The 17,640-nt window shown below is 51.2% G+C and overlaps 2 protein-coding genes across 4 annotated transcripts; both read left to right on the top strand.

The window, feature by feature from the left end:
- The first annotated feature begins 1,178 nt into the window (after positions 1 to 1,178).
- On the top strand, positions 1,179 to 5,051 carry KCND1 (potassium voltage-gated channel subfamily D member 1). Its single transcript, XM_053473129.1, has 6 exons — positions 1,179 to 2,340; positions 2,790 to 2,952; positions 3,110 to 3,193; positions 3,347 to 3,439; positions 3,695 to 3,927; positions 4,374 to 5,051. Exons 1-6 carry the CDS (start codon positions 1,226 to 1,228, stop codon positions 4,573 to 4,575), a joined length of 1,890 nt encoding a protein of 629 aa, XP_053329104.1. The 5' UTR covers positions 1,179 to 1,225; the 3' UTR covers positions 4,576 to 5,051.
- A 7,131-nt stretch (positions 5,052 to 12,182) lies between these two features.
- Positions 12,183 to 16,863, top strand: OTUD5 (OTU deubiquitinase 5). 3 transcript variants are annotated; one of them, XM_053473361.1, is made up of 9 exons: positions 12,183 to 12,734; positions 13,876 to 13,969; positions 14,223 to 14,287; positions 14,375 to 14,531; positions 14,640 to 14,788; positions 15,062 to 15,247; positions 15,480 to 15,681; positions 15,928 to 16,041; positions 16,118 to 16,863. In XM_053473361.1, exons 1-9 carry the CDS (start codon positions 12,270 to 12,272, stop codon positions 16,234 to 16,236), a joined length of 1,551 nt encoding a protein of 516 aa, XP_053329336.1. In that variant the 5' UTR covers positions 12,183 to 12,269; the 3' UTR covers positions 16,237 to 16,863. The 3 variants fall into 3 exon arrangements, with proteins under 3 accessions (XP_053329336.1, XP_053329337.1, XP_053329335.1); XM_053473362.1 differs by having other exon boundaries at positions 12,187 to 12,734; positions 13,879 to 13,969; XM_053473360.1 differs by having other exon boundaries at positions 12,187 to 12,734; positions 13,831 to 13,969.
- Positions 16,864 to 17,640: the final 777 nt, after the last annotated feature.

Raw genomic sequence — 17,640 nt, 5'->3', positions numbered from 1 at the left:
CCGCCGCTGCTGCCTCCATGCGTGATAGCGACATGCTACATGTTTAGTGGGAGATGAAGGGGGCTCTCTGGGGACCGAGTCATGGGGAAGCCTATTACTAAATTACACCAGTGGTTAACGGGGGGGGGGTCGTGTTACACAATCTGTGGGGGGGCTGGGTGCGGCGATGCGTGGGGGTCCTCTCCATCCAGAAACTCCCTGGATCTTTTTTGGCTCCCTAACGAGCCAATAAGAATGCAGCAACTTTTGACCTTCTCCTAAAGCCTAAATCAGTCTCCCCCAATCCTCCAGCTCTCTCCCCCACTCCCAGTGTCTGTGTATTAGGAGGGGGCGCGTGTCCCAGTGTCTGTGTATTAGGAGGGGTGAGAGGTCCGTGTCCCGGTGTCTGTGTATTAGGAGGGGTGAGAGGCGCGGGTCCCGGTGTCTGTGTATTAGGAGGGGGTGAGAGGTCCGTGTCCCGGTGTCTGTGTATTAGGAGGGGGTGAGAGGTCCGTGTCCCGGTGTCTGTGTATTAGGAGGGGGTGAGAGGTCCGTGTCCCGGTGTCTGTGTATTAGGAGGGGGTGAGAGGTCCGTGTCCCGGTGTCTGTGTATTAGGAGGGGGCGAGAGGTGCGTGTCCCGGTGTCTGTGTATTAGGAGGGGGTGAGAGGTGCGTGTCCCGGTGTCTGTGTATTAGGAGGGGTGAGAGGCGCGTGTCCTGGTGTCTGTGTATTAGGAGGGTTAGGAATGGATTAGTAATGGTGTTTTTATGATGTCACAGGATGTTGTTCTCGGTAAAGCTGCACTGAAGTCGCCCCCTCAGCATTAGACCCGGAGGAGGCAGAGACTCGTGGGACGTGCAGAAGAGCCGCACATGCCGCTGTGATACACGCCAAGGAACCGCCTGTATCATGCCACAGGAACTGAACCCCTGACCGTGTCAGCAGATCTGGCGTCACAAAATTCAATGTTGCAGGAAAATGGCTGAGAGCCACGGAAAGTTCCTTGCAGGACACTGCGGTGGGACTCTTTAGGCCGGAGACATCTGTGGCTGGTGCTGCTCTGCAGTCTTATGGGGTAATTACTCCTTAAACGTGGACCTCCCACCATTCCTGATACAGCCTCATATCAGCTACAAGCCCTGCAGGTCGCTCTCAATTAATCTGGAGCATTAACCCCTTAATGCTCGGCCCTTTTTCACAATTAGATTCTGAAATTGCAGCTACCGAGAGCTCAGCTGTACAATCATGGCGGCAGGAGTGGCAACCTGGCTCCCGTTTGCCCGGGCAGCAGCGGTGGGATGGCTACCTCTGGCAAAGAAGCCAATGCCCAATCCTCCCAATGACAAGAGGAAGAGAAACGACGAGATCCTGGTGGTGAACGTTAGTGGAAGGAAGTTCCAGACCTGGAAGAACACTCTTGACCGGTACCCAGACACGCTGCTCGGCAGCACCGAGAAAGACTTCTTTTTTAACCAGGAAACTCAAGAGTACTTTTTTGACCGAGATCCAGAGATGTTTCGGCACATCCTCAACTTCTACCGCACAGGCAAACTCCACTACCCCCGCCACGAGTGCATCCAGGCATTTGACGAGGAGCTGTCCTTCTACGGCATCATTCCAGAGATCATCGGGGACTGCTGTCTCGAGGAGTACCGAGATCGCAAGAAGGAGAACCTGGAACGGCTGGCCGAGGACACGGAAGCTGAGACCACTTTAGATACCCCCCTACCCCCTGGCAGTACCTTCCGCCAACGACTGTGGAGAGCCTTTGAAAACCCTCACACCAGCACAATGGCCCTCGTCTTTTACTACGTCACTGGCTTCTTCATCGCAGTGTCAGTCATCGCCAACGTGGTGGAAACTGTGCCGTGCCGCCCCGAAGCTGGACGCCTTAAGGAATTGCCATGCGGGGAGAAATACACGTCAGCCTTTAACTGTATGGACACAGCCTGTGTACTCATCTTCACCTTCGAGTACCTCATGCGTCTATTTGCTGCCCCGAGTCGCTGCAAGTTCATGCGCAGCGTCATGAGCATTATTGATGTGGTGGCCATAATGCCTTTTTACATCAGCCTGGTTATGCCAAAGAACGAAAACGTGAGCGGTGCCTTCGTCACGCTGCGGGTTTTCCGTGTCTTCCGCATCTTCAAGTTTTCCCGGCACTCGCAGGGCCTGCGGATCCTCGGATATACACTGAAAAGCTGCGCCTCGGAGCTCGGCTTCCTGCTCTTCTCCCTCACCATGGCCATCATCATCTTTGCCACCGTCATGTTCTATGCAGAGAAGGGGACACACAAGACTAAGTTCACCAGCATCCCGGCTGCCTTCTGGTACACCATAGTGACCATGACCACCCTGGGGTAGGTGCACATTGCTTGTCGGTCTCCTGTTTGTGTATATTCTTAAATTAAATGTCTAAATATCCCCTTCAGTACCATCCGCCACCATAATTCCCCCTGAAAAAAAGACCTCCGAGGTCTCAACAGCTTATGCAATCCTACACTAAAGATGCTGTCCTCTCTTTGGCCACAGATCTCAAATGTACAAAATGTTAATACCTCACCACCCGCAAATCAGGAAGAGCAAATAGTTAAGGGTTAAACGAGCCGTGTGGTTATTTCTGGGTTGTCCACTCTCCGGCCCCAGGGCTTTTTCCTCCTTTATCTGAACGCTCTGGGTTTGGTGACAGCTGGTGGCAGGTTCATTAGCAAAGCCTCCTGATGGCGCCTTATATTGGAGAGTTTGGCACAAGGTCTCATGGTTAGGATGTTGCCGGAGCCGTGGCCTGTTCCGTGTTCTGTGCTTCTAGGTACGGGGATATGGTTCCCGACACTATCGCTGGGAAGATATTTGGCTCGATTTGCTCGCTGAGCGGCGTGCTGGTCATCGCTCTCCCTGTGCCCGTCATTGTGTCAAACTTTAGTCGCATTTACCACCAAAACCAGAGAGCGGACAAACGCCGTGCGCAGCAGGTACGTGGCTCGGGAGCACCTGCCTCGAATCCCACCCCCGCCATGTCCCTCCCTGCACGGACCCTGTCCGTGTTTCACCTTGTCACAACGCCGCATGAGAAGTGTCCCTCGTGCACTCGAGTGCGTCTGTGACGTATTTTTATTCTACGTCACACAGAAAATACGCTTGGCCAGGATAAGACTCGCCAAAAGTACCACGACCAACGCGTTCCTCCGCTACAAGGAGAGCGGAGGCTTGGAGGTGAGAAGTACAGGGCTGGCCTGGTGGGTTTGGTGAATCAGAAGGGGGCGAGAGCCGGTAGCGGAGGGTGTAGGTAATGGGGGGTGCCGGGAGCAATAACGCTGAAGCTGGACCCGCGGGGAGGGCTGCTCCATGACGTCTTGTACTTTACAGGAGGGGAGCGAGATGCATGCGCTGTGTGTGAAGAACCGCTCTGCGTTCGAGCTGCAGCACCACCACCTCCTGCACTGTCTGGAGAAGACGACGGTGAGTGGCAGGCACGGCCTTGGTCGAAAGGCTATTGTGGTGCGGCTCACACGCCTCTTGTCCACGACTAGTCATCATTAATGAATAAAGCTTTCTTCTATATACTCCAGGGTGACCTGCATGAATCCTGACCGCCTGACACCATATACTTTGTACTGACAGTATACTCGCTTATCAACACCGCACAGGCAACCATCCGTACATTCGCTATCTACCCCTTCTCTATCACGACCCATCTGCCCTGCTCTCTTGCAGTGCCACGAGTTCACGGATGAGCATACTTACAGCGAAGCTCTCATGACCGAATCGATTGGGTACCGTACCAGCCGCAGCACCTCCGTGTCCTCCCAGCAGGGGCTAAGTACCTCTTGCTGCCCCCGACGCGCCAAACGCCGCGCCATCCGCCTGGCTAACTCCACTGTGTCCGTCAGCCGTGGCAGCATGCAGGAGCTCGACACCCTGCATGCGCACAAAGGTCTCACCCAAAGGTAAGATGAATCTATCGCTCCCCGCTCTGTCTCGCAGCGCTCCCCGCTCGGGCTGTTTGCTCTGTCTCGCAGCGCTCCCCGCCAGCCGTTCTGTCTCGCAGCGCTCCCCGCTCACGCCGCCCGATCTGTCTCGCAGCGCTCCCGCTCACGCCGTTTGCTCTGTCTCGCAGCGCTCCCCGCTCGGGCGGTTTGCTCTGTCTCGCAGCACTCCCCGCCAGCCGTTCTGTCTCGCAGCGCTCCCGCTCACGCCGTTTGCTCTGTTTCGCAGCGCTCCCCGCCAGCCGTTCTGTCTGTCTCGCAGCGCTCCCGCTCACGCCGTTTGCTCTGTCTCGCAGCGCTCCCTGCTCGGGCCGTTTGCTCTGTCTCGCAGCGCTCCAGCCGTTTGCTCTGTCGCAGCCATGTACCTGCGGCTCCCTCGCACATAACCCTCTTTGCGTCCTGTCTAGTCGATCCAGCCTCAACGCCAAAAGCCCTGAGAACATGAAGCTGAACTGTGAGAGCGCAGACCTGACGGCTGCCATAATCAGCATCCCGACGCCCCCTGCCAACAGTCCCGGTGAAAGCCAGCCCCCCTCCCCCGGCGTCCTGCGGAACTCCAACATCACCGCCCGCTATTACCACGACACCGTGAGGATCTCCAGCCTGTGACACAAGCGCACACGCAACGAGTCTAACCTACAACACTGTGTCCAACAGACAATCAGCTTCCCCGTCCAAACAAGACGCGATGTGCCGTCACTGCGTCACATACCGAAAAGGGCAAACACCGTATGCACAAAACGCTCTCACTCTGCGCACACATGTGCGGCACACGGGGTACACGCACAACACACATTTCACGCATGTTCTGTGCACAGCGCCCATGCAGCATTGACATGAAACACCTCTGCCATCCAACGTGCACACGGCAAGCACACACAACATTAACACAGAATGCAAACAACATGCATGTACACCCTGAAAAATATTTATACAAATGCACAAAAAGGAGAAATCTATGCACATGTAATATATGTAACACGGAAGGTATACGAGAGAGAGGTACACGGACTGAAGCATAACCAGCGCTGTATGTTCTATTAACTATATGTGCAGCACTGAATATATTCATGGCTATATGCAAAGCACTGTATGTATTGGTATACTAATGGCTACGTATACCATAGACACGCAACGAGTACAGCGTAGGGAGTACGTGGAGTGCTGTATACAGTCAACACATGGTATAAGCATGTCATATGTACACAGGGCTGGGTTCAGCCATTATCCCACCAGTCCCGGCTAACGAAGACCGAGAGGTGTCAGAAACGGGAAAGCAACTCAGGGAAACACAAACCTCGGTCTGCGGAGCCGGTCTGGGCCAACTTTCCAACCAACAAGAAAGCGGCCATTGCACTCGGGAAACCTGTTGGCACCGTATGGCCACTGGGCATGTATCCCAGGGATGCCCACCAGTGACTATGACTCTGCCATTCAGCTGGACGTGCCTCGTGTGTTAAATGAATTCATTAGCCTTTCAGACCCACGATGGGTTATCACGCCAGGCCAGTGGGAAGCACACACCGTCAACCACGTTAATTCACCGGGACCACGCGCTGTAAGGGCGTCCACCAGATGTCATATTATTACGCGATTGTCGTGCAATCATTGTGTGGCCGGAAGCATCTGCTCTGTGCTGCCTGCTGCTTGGGCGCAGGGCATCATTGCATTACAGGGGGCTGTATGGGAATGAGATGAACGCTGCCCTCTGCAGCACTCACTGGGTACTGCAAGGCCCATGTATGCATGCGCTAAGTTACTCATGTAGACTTGGGGCAGGTAATATTATTGGGGTGGGTGGGGGTCCAGTGTTTCACATTTGCACGTGGGCACAATGTTAACCACAAAAAAAAGCCATAGCGGGAGGGCATGACACATAGCACACTGTACTGTTTGGGTGCCGTTCTAGGTACTTGTCTGAGACCATCTGGGGTACAGGGGCCGGGGTGAGGTTCAGTCTCAAGGAGTTTTAATGTTAATATTTGGAAAATATTAACTTGTATTGACCCCAAATCTGTAGAGTCTTGCAGCCTCCCCAGCCTGCAGAGCCTTGATGCGCACGTCTTGCTCATTGTCCACTTCACTTATGAAGGATCGCTCTCTGTCTGCCACAAGCACTGCAGGAAATCGCTTGCCTGCTTCCTCCCTTGTTGGCACCGAGATAGTAAGGCTCGGCAACCCCCAGGATCAGACGGGACCATTAACAATTAGGGGTGTGAGCTTGTTAACACGAGACACAGAATAAAGTGGCACTTAGTGAGCGGAACGGAGAAATCTTCTCATCTTGTTTAATAAGAACAGTATTGGGGTCTTCCCTCTCACTGAGGGTCTTCTTACTATGTTCTGGTGGAACCTCTATGCAGGAGCCAAAAGTAGAAGCCACTGCAGGTCATGGGTCAGCACACAGTCACACCTGGTATGTCTACAAGCTTTTGGATTCGCGCATGCTTCCTGTCCCTACGTTAATCCCAAATGGATGATGAGACAGCGCCCGTGTCCCCCAGAAACTGCCCCTCCGAGTTGTCTTTTATGCATGTCTTGCCATCTTCCAAGGAGAGCCTGCCTGCATCTTAAGTGTTCCTTTAAAAGCTTTTTTTGAGATTTGATGGTACAATTTGGTGCAAATGAAAAAAGTAATAATAAAAAACAAAACTAATAAAAAAAGGTATCAGTGCATTCATTAAAGCAAATACCCCCACCTGGGACAATAGAGCAACTCAATATGCAGAGCCCCCAAAGAGAGAAAACGTATGGGACAGAGTCACAGGACGCCAATAATTCACGCTGGTGTCAGGCAACAAATTCAGGAAAAGTAACATTAAAGAGACACAAGTTCCACCGGCCCTCCCCGCTGCTCATCCATTTCAGCGATTTCTAACTGTGCCTCAAAAAGTCCATCCTGACTCTGAAATGAAGTATATTCCTCATATTATATATTCTCCGGCCGTATCACTAATCCCGTCCTTATAACCCGTTATATCCCTGTATATTCCTCATATTATATATTATATACTCTCCCCCGTATAACTAATCCCGTCCTTATAACCCGTTATATCCTGTATATTCCTCATATTATATATTATATACTCTCCCCCCGTATAACTAATCTCGTCCTTATAACCCGTTATATCCTGTATATTCCTCATATTATATATTATATACTCTCCGGCCGTATAACTAATCCCGTCCTTATAACCCGTTATATCCCTGTATATTCCTCATATTATATATTATATACTCTCCGGCCGTATAACTCCCGTCCTTATAACCCGTTATATCCTGTATATTCCTCATATTATATACTCTCCGGCCGTATAACTAATCCCGTCCTTATAACCCGTTATATCCTGTATATTCCTCATATTATATATTATATACTCTCCGGCCGTATAACTAATCCCGTCCTTATAACCCGTTATATCCTGTATATTCCTCATATTATATATTATATACTCTCCGGCTGTATAACTAATCCCGTTATTATAACCCGTTATATCCTGTATATTCCTCATATTATATATTATATACTCTCCGGCCGTATAACTAATGCCGTCCTTATAAACCGTTATATCCTGTATATTCCTCATATAATATATCATATACCCTCCGCCCGTATAACTAATCCCGTCCTTATAACCCGTTATATCCCTGTATATTCCTCATATTATATATTATATACTCTCCCCCCGTATAACTAATCCCGTCCTTATAACCCGTTATATCCCTGTATATTCCTCATATTATATATTATATACTCTCCCCCCGTATAACTAATCCTGTCCTTATAACCCGTTATATCCCTGTATATTCCTCATATTATATATTATATACTCTCCCCCCGTATAACTAATCCTGTCCTTATAACCCGTTATATCCCTGTATATTCCTCATATTATATATTATATACTCTCCGGCCGTATAACTAACCCCGTCCTTATAACCCGTTATATCCCTGTATATTCCTCATATTATATATTATATACTCTCCGGCCGTATAACTAACCCCGTCCTTATAACCCGTTATATCCCTGTATATTCCTCATATTATATATTCTCCGGCCCGTATAACTAATCCTGTCCTTATAACCCGTTATATCCCTGTATATTCCTCATATTATATATTATATACTCTCCCCCGTATAACTAATCCCGTCCTTATAACCCGTTATATCCCTGTATATTCCTCATATTATATATTCTCCGGCCGTATAACTAATCCCGTCCTTATAACCCGTTCTATCCCTGCATATTCCTCATATTATATATTATATACTCTCCGGCCGTATAACTAATCCCGTCCTTATAACCCGTTCTATCCCTGTATATTCCTCATATTATATATTATATATTCTCCGGCCCGTATAACTAATCCCGTCCTTATAACCCGTTATATCCCTGTATATTCCTCATATTATATATTATATACTCTCCGGCCGTATAACTAATCCCGTCCTTATAACCCGTTATATCCCTGTATATTCCTCATATTATATATTATATACTCTCCGGCCGTATAACTAATCCCGTCCTTATAACCCGTTATATCCTGTATATTACTCATATTATATATTATATACTCTCCCCCGTATAACTAATCCCGTCCTTATAACCCGTTATATCCTGTATATTCCTCATATTATATAATATATACTCTCCGGCCGTATAACTAATCCCGTCCTTATAACCCGTTATATCCCTGTATATTCCTCATATTATATATTATATACTCTCCGGCCGTATAACTAATCCCGTCCTTATAACCCGTTCTATCCCTGCATATTCCTCATATTATATATTTTATACTCTCCGGCCGTATAACTAATCCCATCCTTATAACCCGTTCTATCCCTGTATATTCCTCATATTATATATTCTCCGGCCGTATAACTAATCCCGTCCTTATAACCCGTTATATCCTGTATATTCCTCATATTATATACTCTCCGGCCGTATAACTAATCCTGTCCTTATAACCCGTTCTATCCCTGCATATTCCTCATATTATATACTATATACTCTCCGGACGTATAACTAATCCCGTCCTTATAACCTGTTATATCCCTGTATATTCCTCATATTATATATTATATACTCTCCGGCCGTATAACTAATCCCGTCCTTATAACCCGTTCTATCCCTGCATATTCCTCATATTATATACTATATACTCTCCGGACGTATAACTAATCCCGTCCTTATAACCCGTTATATCCTGTATATTCCTCATATTATATACTCTCCGACCCGTATATCTAATCTCGTCCTAATAACCCGTTTTATCCCTGCATATTCCTCATATTATATACTATATACTCTCTGGACGTATAACGAATACCCTGCACTAGAGCCCTGCGCGGGACTACTTTTTTAATCCCGCTCCCACCCGCTCCCGCGGATTTTTATCCCGCTCCCGCCCGCTCCCGCAATGTGGGTGTTCCGCTCCCGCCACATTTGTGGCCAATCCCGCCCGCTCCCGCCACATTTGTGGCCAATCATGCCCGCCTCCTTACCTGATTTCCCGCGCAGTCCCGCGCGGCTGCCCTCGAGTTGTTCCCTCACGGCGTCTCTTCTCTTGCTCCGCCCAGGAACAAGGCGGAGTCACAGGAAGTGACGTCACATCACGTGACTCCGTTTTGTTCCTGGGCGGAGCAAGCTAGGAAACACTGTGAGGGAGCAGCAAGAAGGCAGCCTTGCGGGACTGCGCGGGATTACCGGGACCCGCAGGTACAGTGCCTGACCGCCCGCTCCCGCCCGCAGCCCCAGCAAGAACGCCCGCGCCCGCAAGTTTTTTTCTCCCAGTGCAGTCCTCTACCCTGCACTAATGTTTGCATCCTTGGTAAATATGAAAATAAGAAGCCTGTGAAAAATTCCCTTTACAGTTTGATCTTTTCATTAAAAAAAAAAATACACAAAAATACCCTGTTCTCATGGATATCAAACAACTGCAAACAAATAAATAGAGCTGAAACAACGAATCGATAAAATCGATAATAATCGATAACGGAAATCGTTGTCGACGATTTCCGTTATCGATTAATCGAGTGATCGATTCGTCGTTGGAGCACTCGGCTCCTTTTACTTACCTCCGCCAGCGTTCCCCGCTTCTGCTACACAGCTCTGCAGTCTCCGCCTTCTTCAAGCTACGTGACCACGGATGTGACGCGCTTCAACTATCAAGATTTCAATAAAGTTTTCAATTTGAAGGTTGGAAATGGAACGAGTCCGTAGCGGAGGTAAGTATTCTTTATGTCTATTGTCTATGTGCGAGACTGGGTGCACGGCAGAGTGTGAGTGAGTGAGTGAGTGAGTGAGTGAGTGGGTGAGTGAGTGAGTGGGTGTGTGTGTTGAGTGTGTTGAGTGAGTGTGTGGGTGGGTGAGTGAGTGTGTGGGTGGGTGAGTGAGTGTGTGGGTGAGTGGGGGTGCACGGCACAGTGGGGGTGGGGGGCAGGGGATGCAGGACAGGGTGGGAGACTGGGTGCAGAGCAGGGTGGGAGACTGGGTGCAGAGCAGAGTGGGGGTGGGGATGCAGGGCAGAGTGGGGGTGGGGATGCAGGGCAGGGTGGGAGACTGGGTGCAGAGCAGAGTGGGGGTGGGGATGCAGGGTGGGAGACTGGGTGCAGGGCAGAGTGGGGGTGGGGATGCAGGGCAGGGTGGGAGACTGGGTGCAGGGCAGAGTGGGGGTGGGGGGGCAAGGCAGAGTGGGGTGCAGGGCAGAGTGTGGGTGGGGGGGCAAGGCAGGGTGGGAGACTGGGTGCAGGGCGGGGTGGGGGTGCAGGGCAGAGTGGGAGACTGGGGGCATGGCAGGGTGTAAGTGTGGGGCAGGGCAGAATGTGGGTGCAGGGCAGAGTTGGAGACTGGGTGCACTGTGCAAAGTGCAGGGGGCACGGTGCAAAGTGCAGGGGGCAAAATATTGTTTTTTACTACATCATAACGAAATAAGAATGTTAATGTAAATTTTAAGTTGTTTTTTAACATCCATTTCATTAAATTATTTAAACTAAATGAAAAATTTGCATATTGTTTTTTTATCCGATTAATCGATTAATCGAAAAAATAATCGGCCAACTAATCGATTATTAAAATAATCGTTAGTTGCAGCCCTACAAATAAATAAAATCTGTGAAACATACAGTATGTGCGACACAGTTATTGCGACCTTTTGCTATGTTCTTATAGTCATTTTGTGAAGCTCAAGAACCTTTTTGCGGCTCATCCCAGCGATATTCCTTGGGTTTACCCATTGCGATGAACGGATAAGGGAATTTATTCGATGTGTTACCTAATATTTATTCCCCCATGAAACAGGAAGTCACGGCTTAACAATTTCCTGTTCCTAGTCACCCAAGTGTACTAAAAATGTATATGAATTCATATATTTAACAAGTTATATATATATATATATATTTTTATAAACCTATGTTGTATTTGCAATCGTTTGAGATCCATGAGAGCAGAATATTTTTGTATATTATTTTAAGAAAAGATCAAAGGGTTAAGCAATAAAGACACAGCCTTCTTTACTCATATTTACCAAAAGTGCCAATATTAGCGCAAGGCCATGTATTATATGGGCAGCTGTCACCTTATAACCGCTGTAACAGCCGGGTCTCTAAGGAACGGGGCGGCTGTCACCTAATAACCGGTGTAATAGGCGGGTCTCTAAGGAACGGGGAGGCTGTCACCTAATAACCGGTGTAACAGCCGGGTCACTGAGGAATGGGGCGGCTGTCACCTAATAACCGGTGTAACAGCCGAGTCACTGAGGAATGGGGCGGCTGTTACCTAATAACCGGTGCCACAGGAAAGGGGCGGCTGTTTCCTGAGCACTAGGGAAGTAAAGTCCATGGTGTGGAGAAAGCACAGCTTTCCCCCAGGATGCGGTGTCATTAACATCAATAAAAACATTAAAAAATAAAATTGATTACTTAACGCTGAAACCTCAAACTGTGGAAATCATCGGTGCCGTTGTCCACGTGCCAGACCCTGGGCCCCTCCTTCGTTGCTCCGGCGCCGCATACCGGCCTCAGCGCCGTTATTTAGCTGATAGACGCAAGAAATGCTACCACGATCTCCATGGCAACGTCGGCTTAGTCTGCGAGGCTTGGAACGCAAACTTACGCGCCTCGCGCCGCTCAGTCTGGGTCTAAACACGCCCACACGGCGTCTTCCAATCAGCACGCCCGTCAGTTACGCCCCGCCTGTTGCTCAGAACGCGCTGCGTGGTGACGTCTCCGCTCAACCGACAGGAAGCGATCGGAGCGGCGCTCGGGTGACGCATCCTCGGTGTCCGGTGAAGGTGACCGATGACCATCCTCCCGAAGAAGAAGCCACCTCCCCCCTCGGACCCAGAAGATGGGGACCGGGGCGGCTCGGGCGGTGGGGACTCTCACCAGCATTCCCGCCCCGGGGCCCGGCCCCGCGCCTCCCCGCCCCCGCGCTGGGCCTACCCGGGAACCCCGGGGCCTGGAGCTCAGCAGGCCTCATCTCCCCCAGGCGGCGGGGGACCAGGAGGAGCGGGGTCCGGCTCGCTAGGGGAGGGGCTGGGGTGCTGCAGCGGGGCGGGTCCCGGGGGCTGCTGCTCAGGGCCCGGACACAGCAAGAGGAGGAGGCAGGGGGGTGTCGGGCCCGGCGGCGGGCCAGGAGCCGTAGGGGGTGTGGCTGGGACCGGGACCAGTCCGGACCGGGACGACGGAGCCGGGAACAACAGCGAGGACGAGTACGAGACGGCTGCCCGAATCCAGGTCATGGATCCGGACACTGCGGAGCAGGTGAACCCGGGAGGGCGGGGCTTGGGACCCCTGTATATATATATATATATAAATATATATATATATATGTGTGATGGGAGGAACCTTTGACCCTTGTATTTATGGATAGAGTGGGACCTCTGGCTCCTAATATTATATAGAGGGCGGGCCTATGATCCCTTTATATGGTGGGAGGTGCTTTTATGTAACCCCTGAATCACCCCAGCATCTGATTTCCCTATATTGTGGGTGAAGCCCCCAGTTCGCTCGCCGTTGTAGCCGAGTGTCACGACCGATGGGGCAAACGGGGCAATTACTGAAATGCTTCAGCTTAACCGGAAATGCCCGTGTCTCACACCCCGGGGAGAGGTTTAGGTCATTTGCCTCATCTCCGCCGTTAGCTCGGTGATCTCCGATCCTCCTTCTGCACAGCAAAGGCTATTGGAGGCCACACAGAATGCCGCTGCTGAACCCCTATGCCAGGGCCCGGTATCGGTTCGTTACCCCAGGAACCCGTAAATGGAATCAGAAAGGAATCATGGGGTGACACAAAACGCAGTTTATCCCAAGGTCCTGTCTTACAGCGCCCAGCGATGTAGCTACATACGACATGCCGTCCTCCGCAGGCAAAAAATGGCTTTAGATGCAGAATGTGCTGGGGGGGGCAGTTTGTTAACCCTTTCCCTGGTTTGGCTTAAGTATTGGGAATTGGCTCATGGTTCGGGACCCCCGACACCCAGGAGGCATCTCAGAGCCTTCGATCCATCCCCAGAGACCTGCCGTTCTGACCCTGAACCCCCTTTACAGGGAATGGCGTGAAAGTAATGTGATCCCTGCTTCCCACCAGCAGGAGGACTGTTATCTCAGTAATACCCCCCCCCCGTATCCGTCAGTGGGTAGGAGAGTAAGGGTTGGACCCGTCCCCCCGAGACCTGCCGTTCTGACCCTGAACCCCCTTTACAGGGAATGGCGTGAAAGTAATGTGATCCCTGCTTCCCACCAGCAGGAGGACTGTTATCTCAGTAATACCCCCCCCGTATCAGTCAGTGGGTAGGAGAGTAAGGGTTGGACCCGTCCCCCCGAGACCTGCCGTTCTGACCCTGAACCCCCTTTACAGGGATGGCGTGAAAGCGTTAGTAATGTGATCCCTGCTTCCCACCAGCAGGAGGACTGGTTTGAGAAAGTGCTGAAGGAGAAGAAGGGATTTCTCATCAAACAGATGAAGGAGGATGGCGCCTGTCTGTTCCGAGCCGTCGGTGAGTGTCCCCCGGTATCTCAGTCAGTGGGTAGGAGGGGGGTAATTATTGGCAGTACCCCCGGGGTATCTCAGTCAGTGGGAAGGAGGGGGTAAAATGCATGGAACTTCTGGGGTCCTCCATTAGCCGCAGCGTGGCACACTTAAGGCAGAGAGCGAGACACTTGTGTCTTGTTAGTTAAAGATTGTGTCCCACTGGCCCTAAGCTGCCATGTGCTCGTGGTGCGGATCCGCTAACGTGGTTCTCTCTCCAGCTGATCAGGTGTACGGGGACCAGGATATGCACGAGGTGGTGCGGAAGCATTGCATGGATTACCTGGTGAGTGAGGGCCCGGCGTGTCCGTGTCTTCTTCCTCCCATCCGTGTGTTTTCGGTCATGTGAATTCTCTTCTCCTCTGGGTGGCAGATGAAAAACGCAGACTACTTTTCAAATTATGTAACAGAAGATTTCACGGCGTACATCAACCGGAAGCGGAAAAATAACTGCCACGGCAACCACATTGAGATGCAAGCCATGGCGGAGATGTACAACCGGCCGGTGGAGGTGTATCAGTATGGAACAGGTAGGGTAACAAGAAGATGCGTGGCAGGTGACTCAGTCCTGAAAGGGTTTGCCGTGGGCAGCCCCACGCATGAAAAGTGGGTTATATTATATCCGTTTCTTGTCTCAGAACCAATCAACACGTTCCATGGCATCCAGCAGAATGAAGATGAACCAATCAGAGTGAGCTACCACCGGAATATCCACTACAACTCTGTCGTGAACCCCAACAAAGCCACCATAGGCGTAGGCCTAGGACTTCCATCCTTCAAGCCTGGGGTGAGGTGGCACTTGCGCACGCACGCTGCACGTGGAGTGTGGTGGGCCACGGACACCGCGTTACGTGAATAACGGGCGGAATGCCTGCCATTTGTATTCAGTTCAGTTAAATGATCACTAGGAGGGGCCAGGGAGAGCAAGCCACGCCGGCCACGCACACCTGCGATCTCGGCTCTCTTCTGTTATCGGGAGGGGGACGCGCAGGGGACGTTTTACTGGTTCTAACGATGCCCACGTGTGCCGGCGCTGTCTGTAACGTCCGTTTGTCCTCAGTACGCTGACCAGTCCCTGATGAAGAACGCGATCCGAACGTCCGAGGAATCCTGGATCGAGCAGCAGATGTTGGAAGACAAGAAAAGAGCCACAGATTGGGAGGCCACAAATGAGGCCATTGAGGAACAAGTAGCGCGGGAGTCCTACCTACAGTGGCTACGGGACCAAGAGAAGCAAGCCAGACAGGTGAGGTCACATTAGTCCTTCACTTGCCTGAAACGCCCCACGTTGGGCCCTAGAGCTCTGTCACTGTGTGGAGGGCCCTGTGACTCCATCCTTCGTGGCTATGGAAAGTTGTCTGATCCTCCCCTGTTACCCATTGCCCTACCCTGCCCAACCCCCCTCCCCCGGCAGTTGGTCTAAACATTCTCTAGTATTGCCCTTCCTGTCAGAACTTGTGCCTTTTTCCATTCCACAGCCACGCAAAGCCAGTGCCACGTGCAGTTCGGCAACGGCAGCGGCATCGAGTGGGCCGGAGGAATGGAGTAGCCGCTCCCCGAGGCAGCGCAGCACGGCAGGGTCCCCAGAGCACCTGGACATGCATGGAGAGCACAGTATGAAGCCCCCGTCCCCAGGAGCTGCCCTGGTGCTGGCCAAGCCCCCCTCGCCCTGTGCGCCAGGTAGTTGCCCTTTCTCGGGGTACGTGGCCTGTGTTCTTTGCCCTGATTGGCAGGTTCTGTATGTTGTGGAATGAGTCCCCTTTTGGGTTTTGATCCCTGCTGAGTTCTGTTTGATCTTTCAGTTTAAAACCCTTGGAAATGAATGTGGCTCCGGTGCGGTGGGGGGGGAGGGAGTGTTTGTATGCCGTGGCTGCCCGGGGCCAGTGTTGGTCAGGGCTTTTATCTCATGTGTGTCTCTTGCTGCAGGCCCCAGTAGTCAGCCATGTGCCGGAGCAGACAGAGCCACGTCGCCCCTTGTGTCCTTATACCCAGCCCTGGAATGCAGAGCATTCATGCAGCACATGTCTCCCACGGCTTTTGGTGAGTATGGGGCATTGTGGCACGTGCCGTGTGCCCACCGCTGTGCTGTCTCCTCACGTTCTTGTCCCCTCTGCAGGGCTCCATTGGGATGAAGATGAAATTTTGGCGAAAGTCTTAGCGGTATCGCAGCAGGAATACCTGGACACGGTGAAGAAGACGTCCCTGCGCAGGGAGCCGTCGCCCGACCACAGCTGATAGCCCAGCGAATGGCCACTAGTGATCGGTGTGCCCTGCCTCGCGTGGCGCACGTGGACTGTCTCCCTGTGTCAGTGCTTGCTTTTCCTTCTCTTTCTGCCCTCTCTGGTTTTATCCCGTCCCTGTGACCCCGTTATGTAAATGTACCTCCGGCCCACAGAGAACTGTATAGCTGCATGCCACGGCTGCTTGGGCATTTTAATCCGAACCTCCTTCCTGCCCCGTGTCACGGCGGCTCGTCTTCGTGTCCCTGCCTTTCATTTTTTTTCTTTCTTGTTTTTGTGCGGAGGGGAGTTTTTTGTTTTAAATTAAGGACTGACGCGGCGGCCGCCATCCACGCCATCCACACCTCTCCTATCAGCACCACTTTTGTAACTTTTTTTTGTATTTTATTAAGAGGATGTTCTGATCATTCAGAGAAACTTAAGGGGAAAAAAACGTGTCTCGACGATGTGCTGCGTCTTTTTGTTTTTGCTCAGCGGTTGGGGGGGGGTTTGGAGCCTACGGCTCTGTTACCGTGGAAGGTGCGTCATCGGGCCGGATTATTACCCCCTGTGAGTCCACGAATCGGCTCTCCATCCAGCTATGGTGTGTTACTGGCTTTCACAATAAAGGTCTTTTCTCAGAGGGGTTGGTGGCACTGGGGGGGGCGGCTATTCATTAGAACCAAGTCTGGGGCATGTTGTATTGGGGGGGTAGACATGCTGGATGTTGATGGATGTGGAGGGGGGGGCGTGGGAAGGCTGGTCATGTGATAGCGCTGGGGATGGCAAACAGCATGTGCGCAAAGCGGCCTATTTATAAAAGTACCAACATCTACTCTGGGCTGGCCCGACCCCCCCCCCGTAAGAGGTATAGATAAAGCAGCGACCACCGCACCCCCCCCCCTGTATGATGTATAGATAAATCAGCGAGCTGGCCCCTGTATAATGTATAGATAAATCAGTGACCAGCCCCCTGTATAATGTATAGATTAATCAACGAGCTGGCCCCCGTATAATGTATAGATAAATCAGTGAGCTGGCCCCGTATAATGTATAGATAAATCAGTGAGCCGGCCCCCTGTATAATGTATAGATAAATCAACGAGGTGGCCCCCTGTATAATGTATAGATAAATCAGTGACCGGCCCCCTGTATAATGTATAGATAAATCAGTGAGCCGGCCCCCTGTATAATGTATAGATAAATCGGGGAGCCGGCCCCCAGTAAAATGTATAGATAAATCAGTGACCGGCCCCCTGTATAATGTATAGATAAATCAGCGAGCTGGCCCCTGTAAAATGTATAGATAAATCAGCGAGCTGGCCCCTGTAAAATGTATGGATAAATCAGTGAGCTGGCCCCTGTATAATGTATAGTTAAATCGGGGAGCCGGCCCCTATATAATGTATAGATAAATCGG

This window comes from Spea bombifrons, chromosome 8, assembly GCF_027358695.1.
Source record: "Spea bombifrons isolate aSpeBom1 chromosome 8, aSpeBom1.2.pri, whole genome shotgun sequence".
Classification (NCBI taxonomy): domain Eukaryota; kingdom Metazoa; phylum Chordata; class Amphibia; order Anura; family Pelobatidae; genus Spea; species Spea bombifrons.
This window is presented reverse-complemented; position numbering and strand designations above follow the sequence as displayed.

Excerpts from the sequence above, each read along its gene's own strand:
- KCND1 (XM_053473129.1), top strand. The coding sequence starts at position 1,226 with ATGGCGGCAGGAGTGGCAACCTGGCTCCCGTTTGCCCGGGCAGCAGCG. Across the intron at positions 2,953-3,109 it reads ACAAACGCCGTGCGCAGCAG|AAAATACGCTTGGCCAGGAT; the intron begins GTACGTGGCTCG and ends TACGTCACACAG. Across the intron at positions 3,194-3,346 it reads AGGAGAGCGGAGGCTTGGAG|GAGGGGAGCGAGATGCATGC; the intron begins GTGAGAAGTACA and ends TGTACTTTACAG.
- OTUD5 (XM_053473360.1), top strand. The coding sequence starts at position 12,270 with ATGACCATCCTCCCGAAGAAGAAGCCACCTCCCCCCTCGGACCCAGAA. Across the intron at positions 14,288-14,374 it reads AGCATTGCATGGATTACCTG|ATGAAAAACGCAGACTACTT; the intron begins GTGAGTGAGGGC and ends TCTGGGTGGCAG. Across the intron at positions 14,532-14,639 it reads GGTGTATCAGTATGGAACAG|AACCAATCAACACGTTCCAT; the intron begins GTAGGGTAACAA and ends TTCTTGTCTCAG.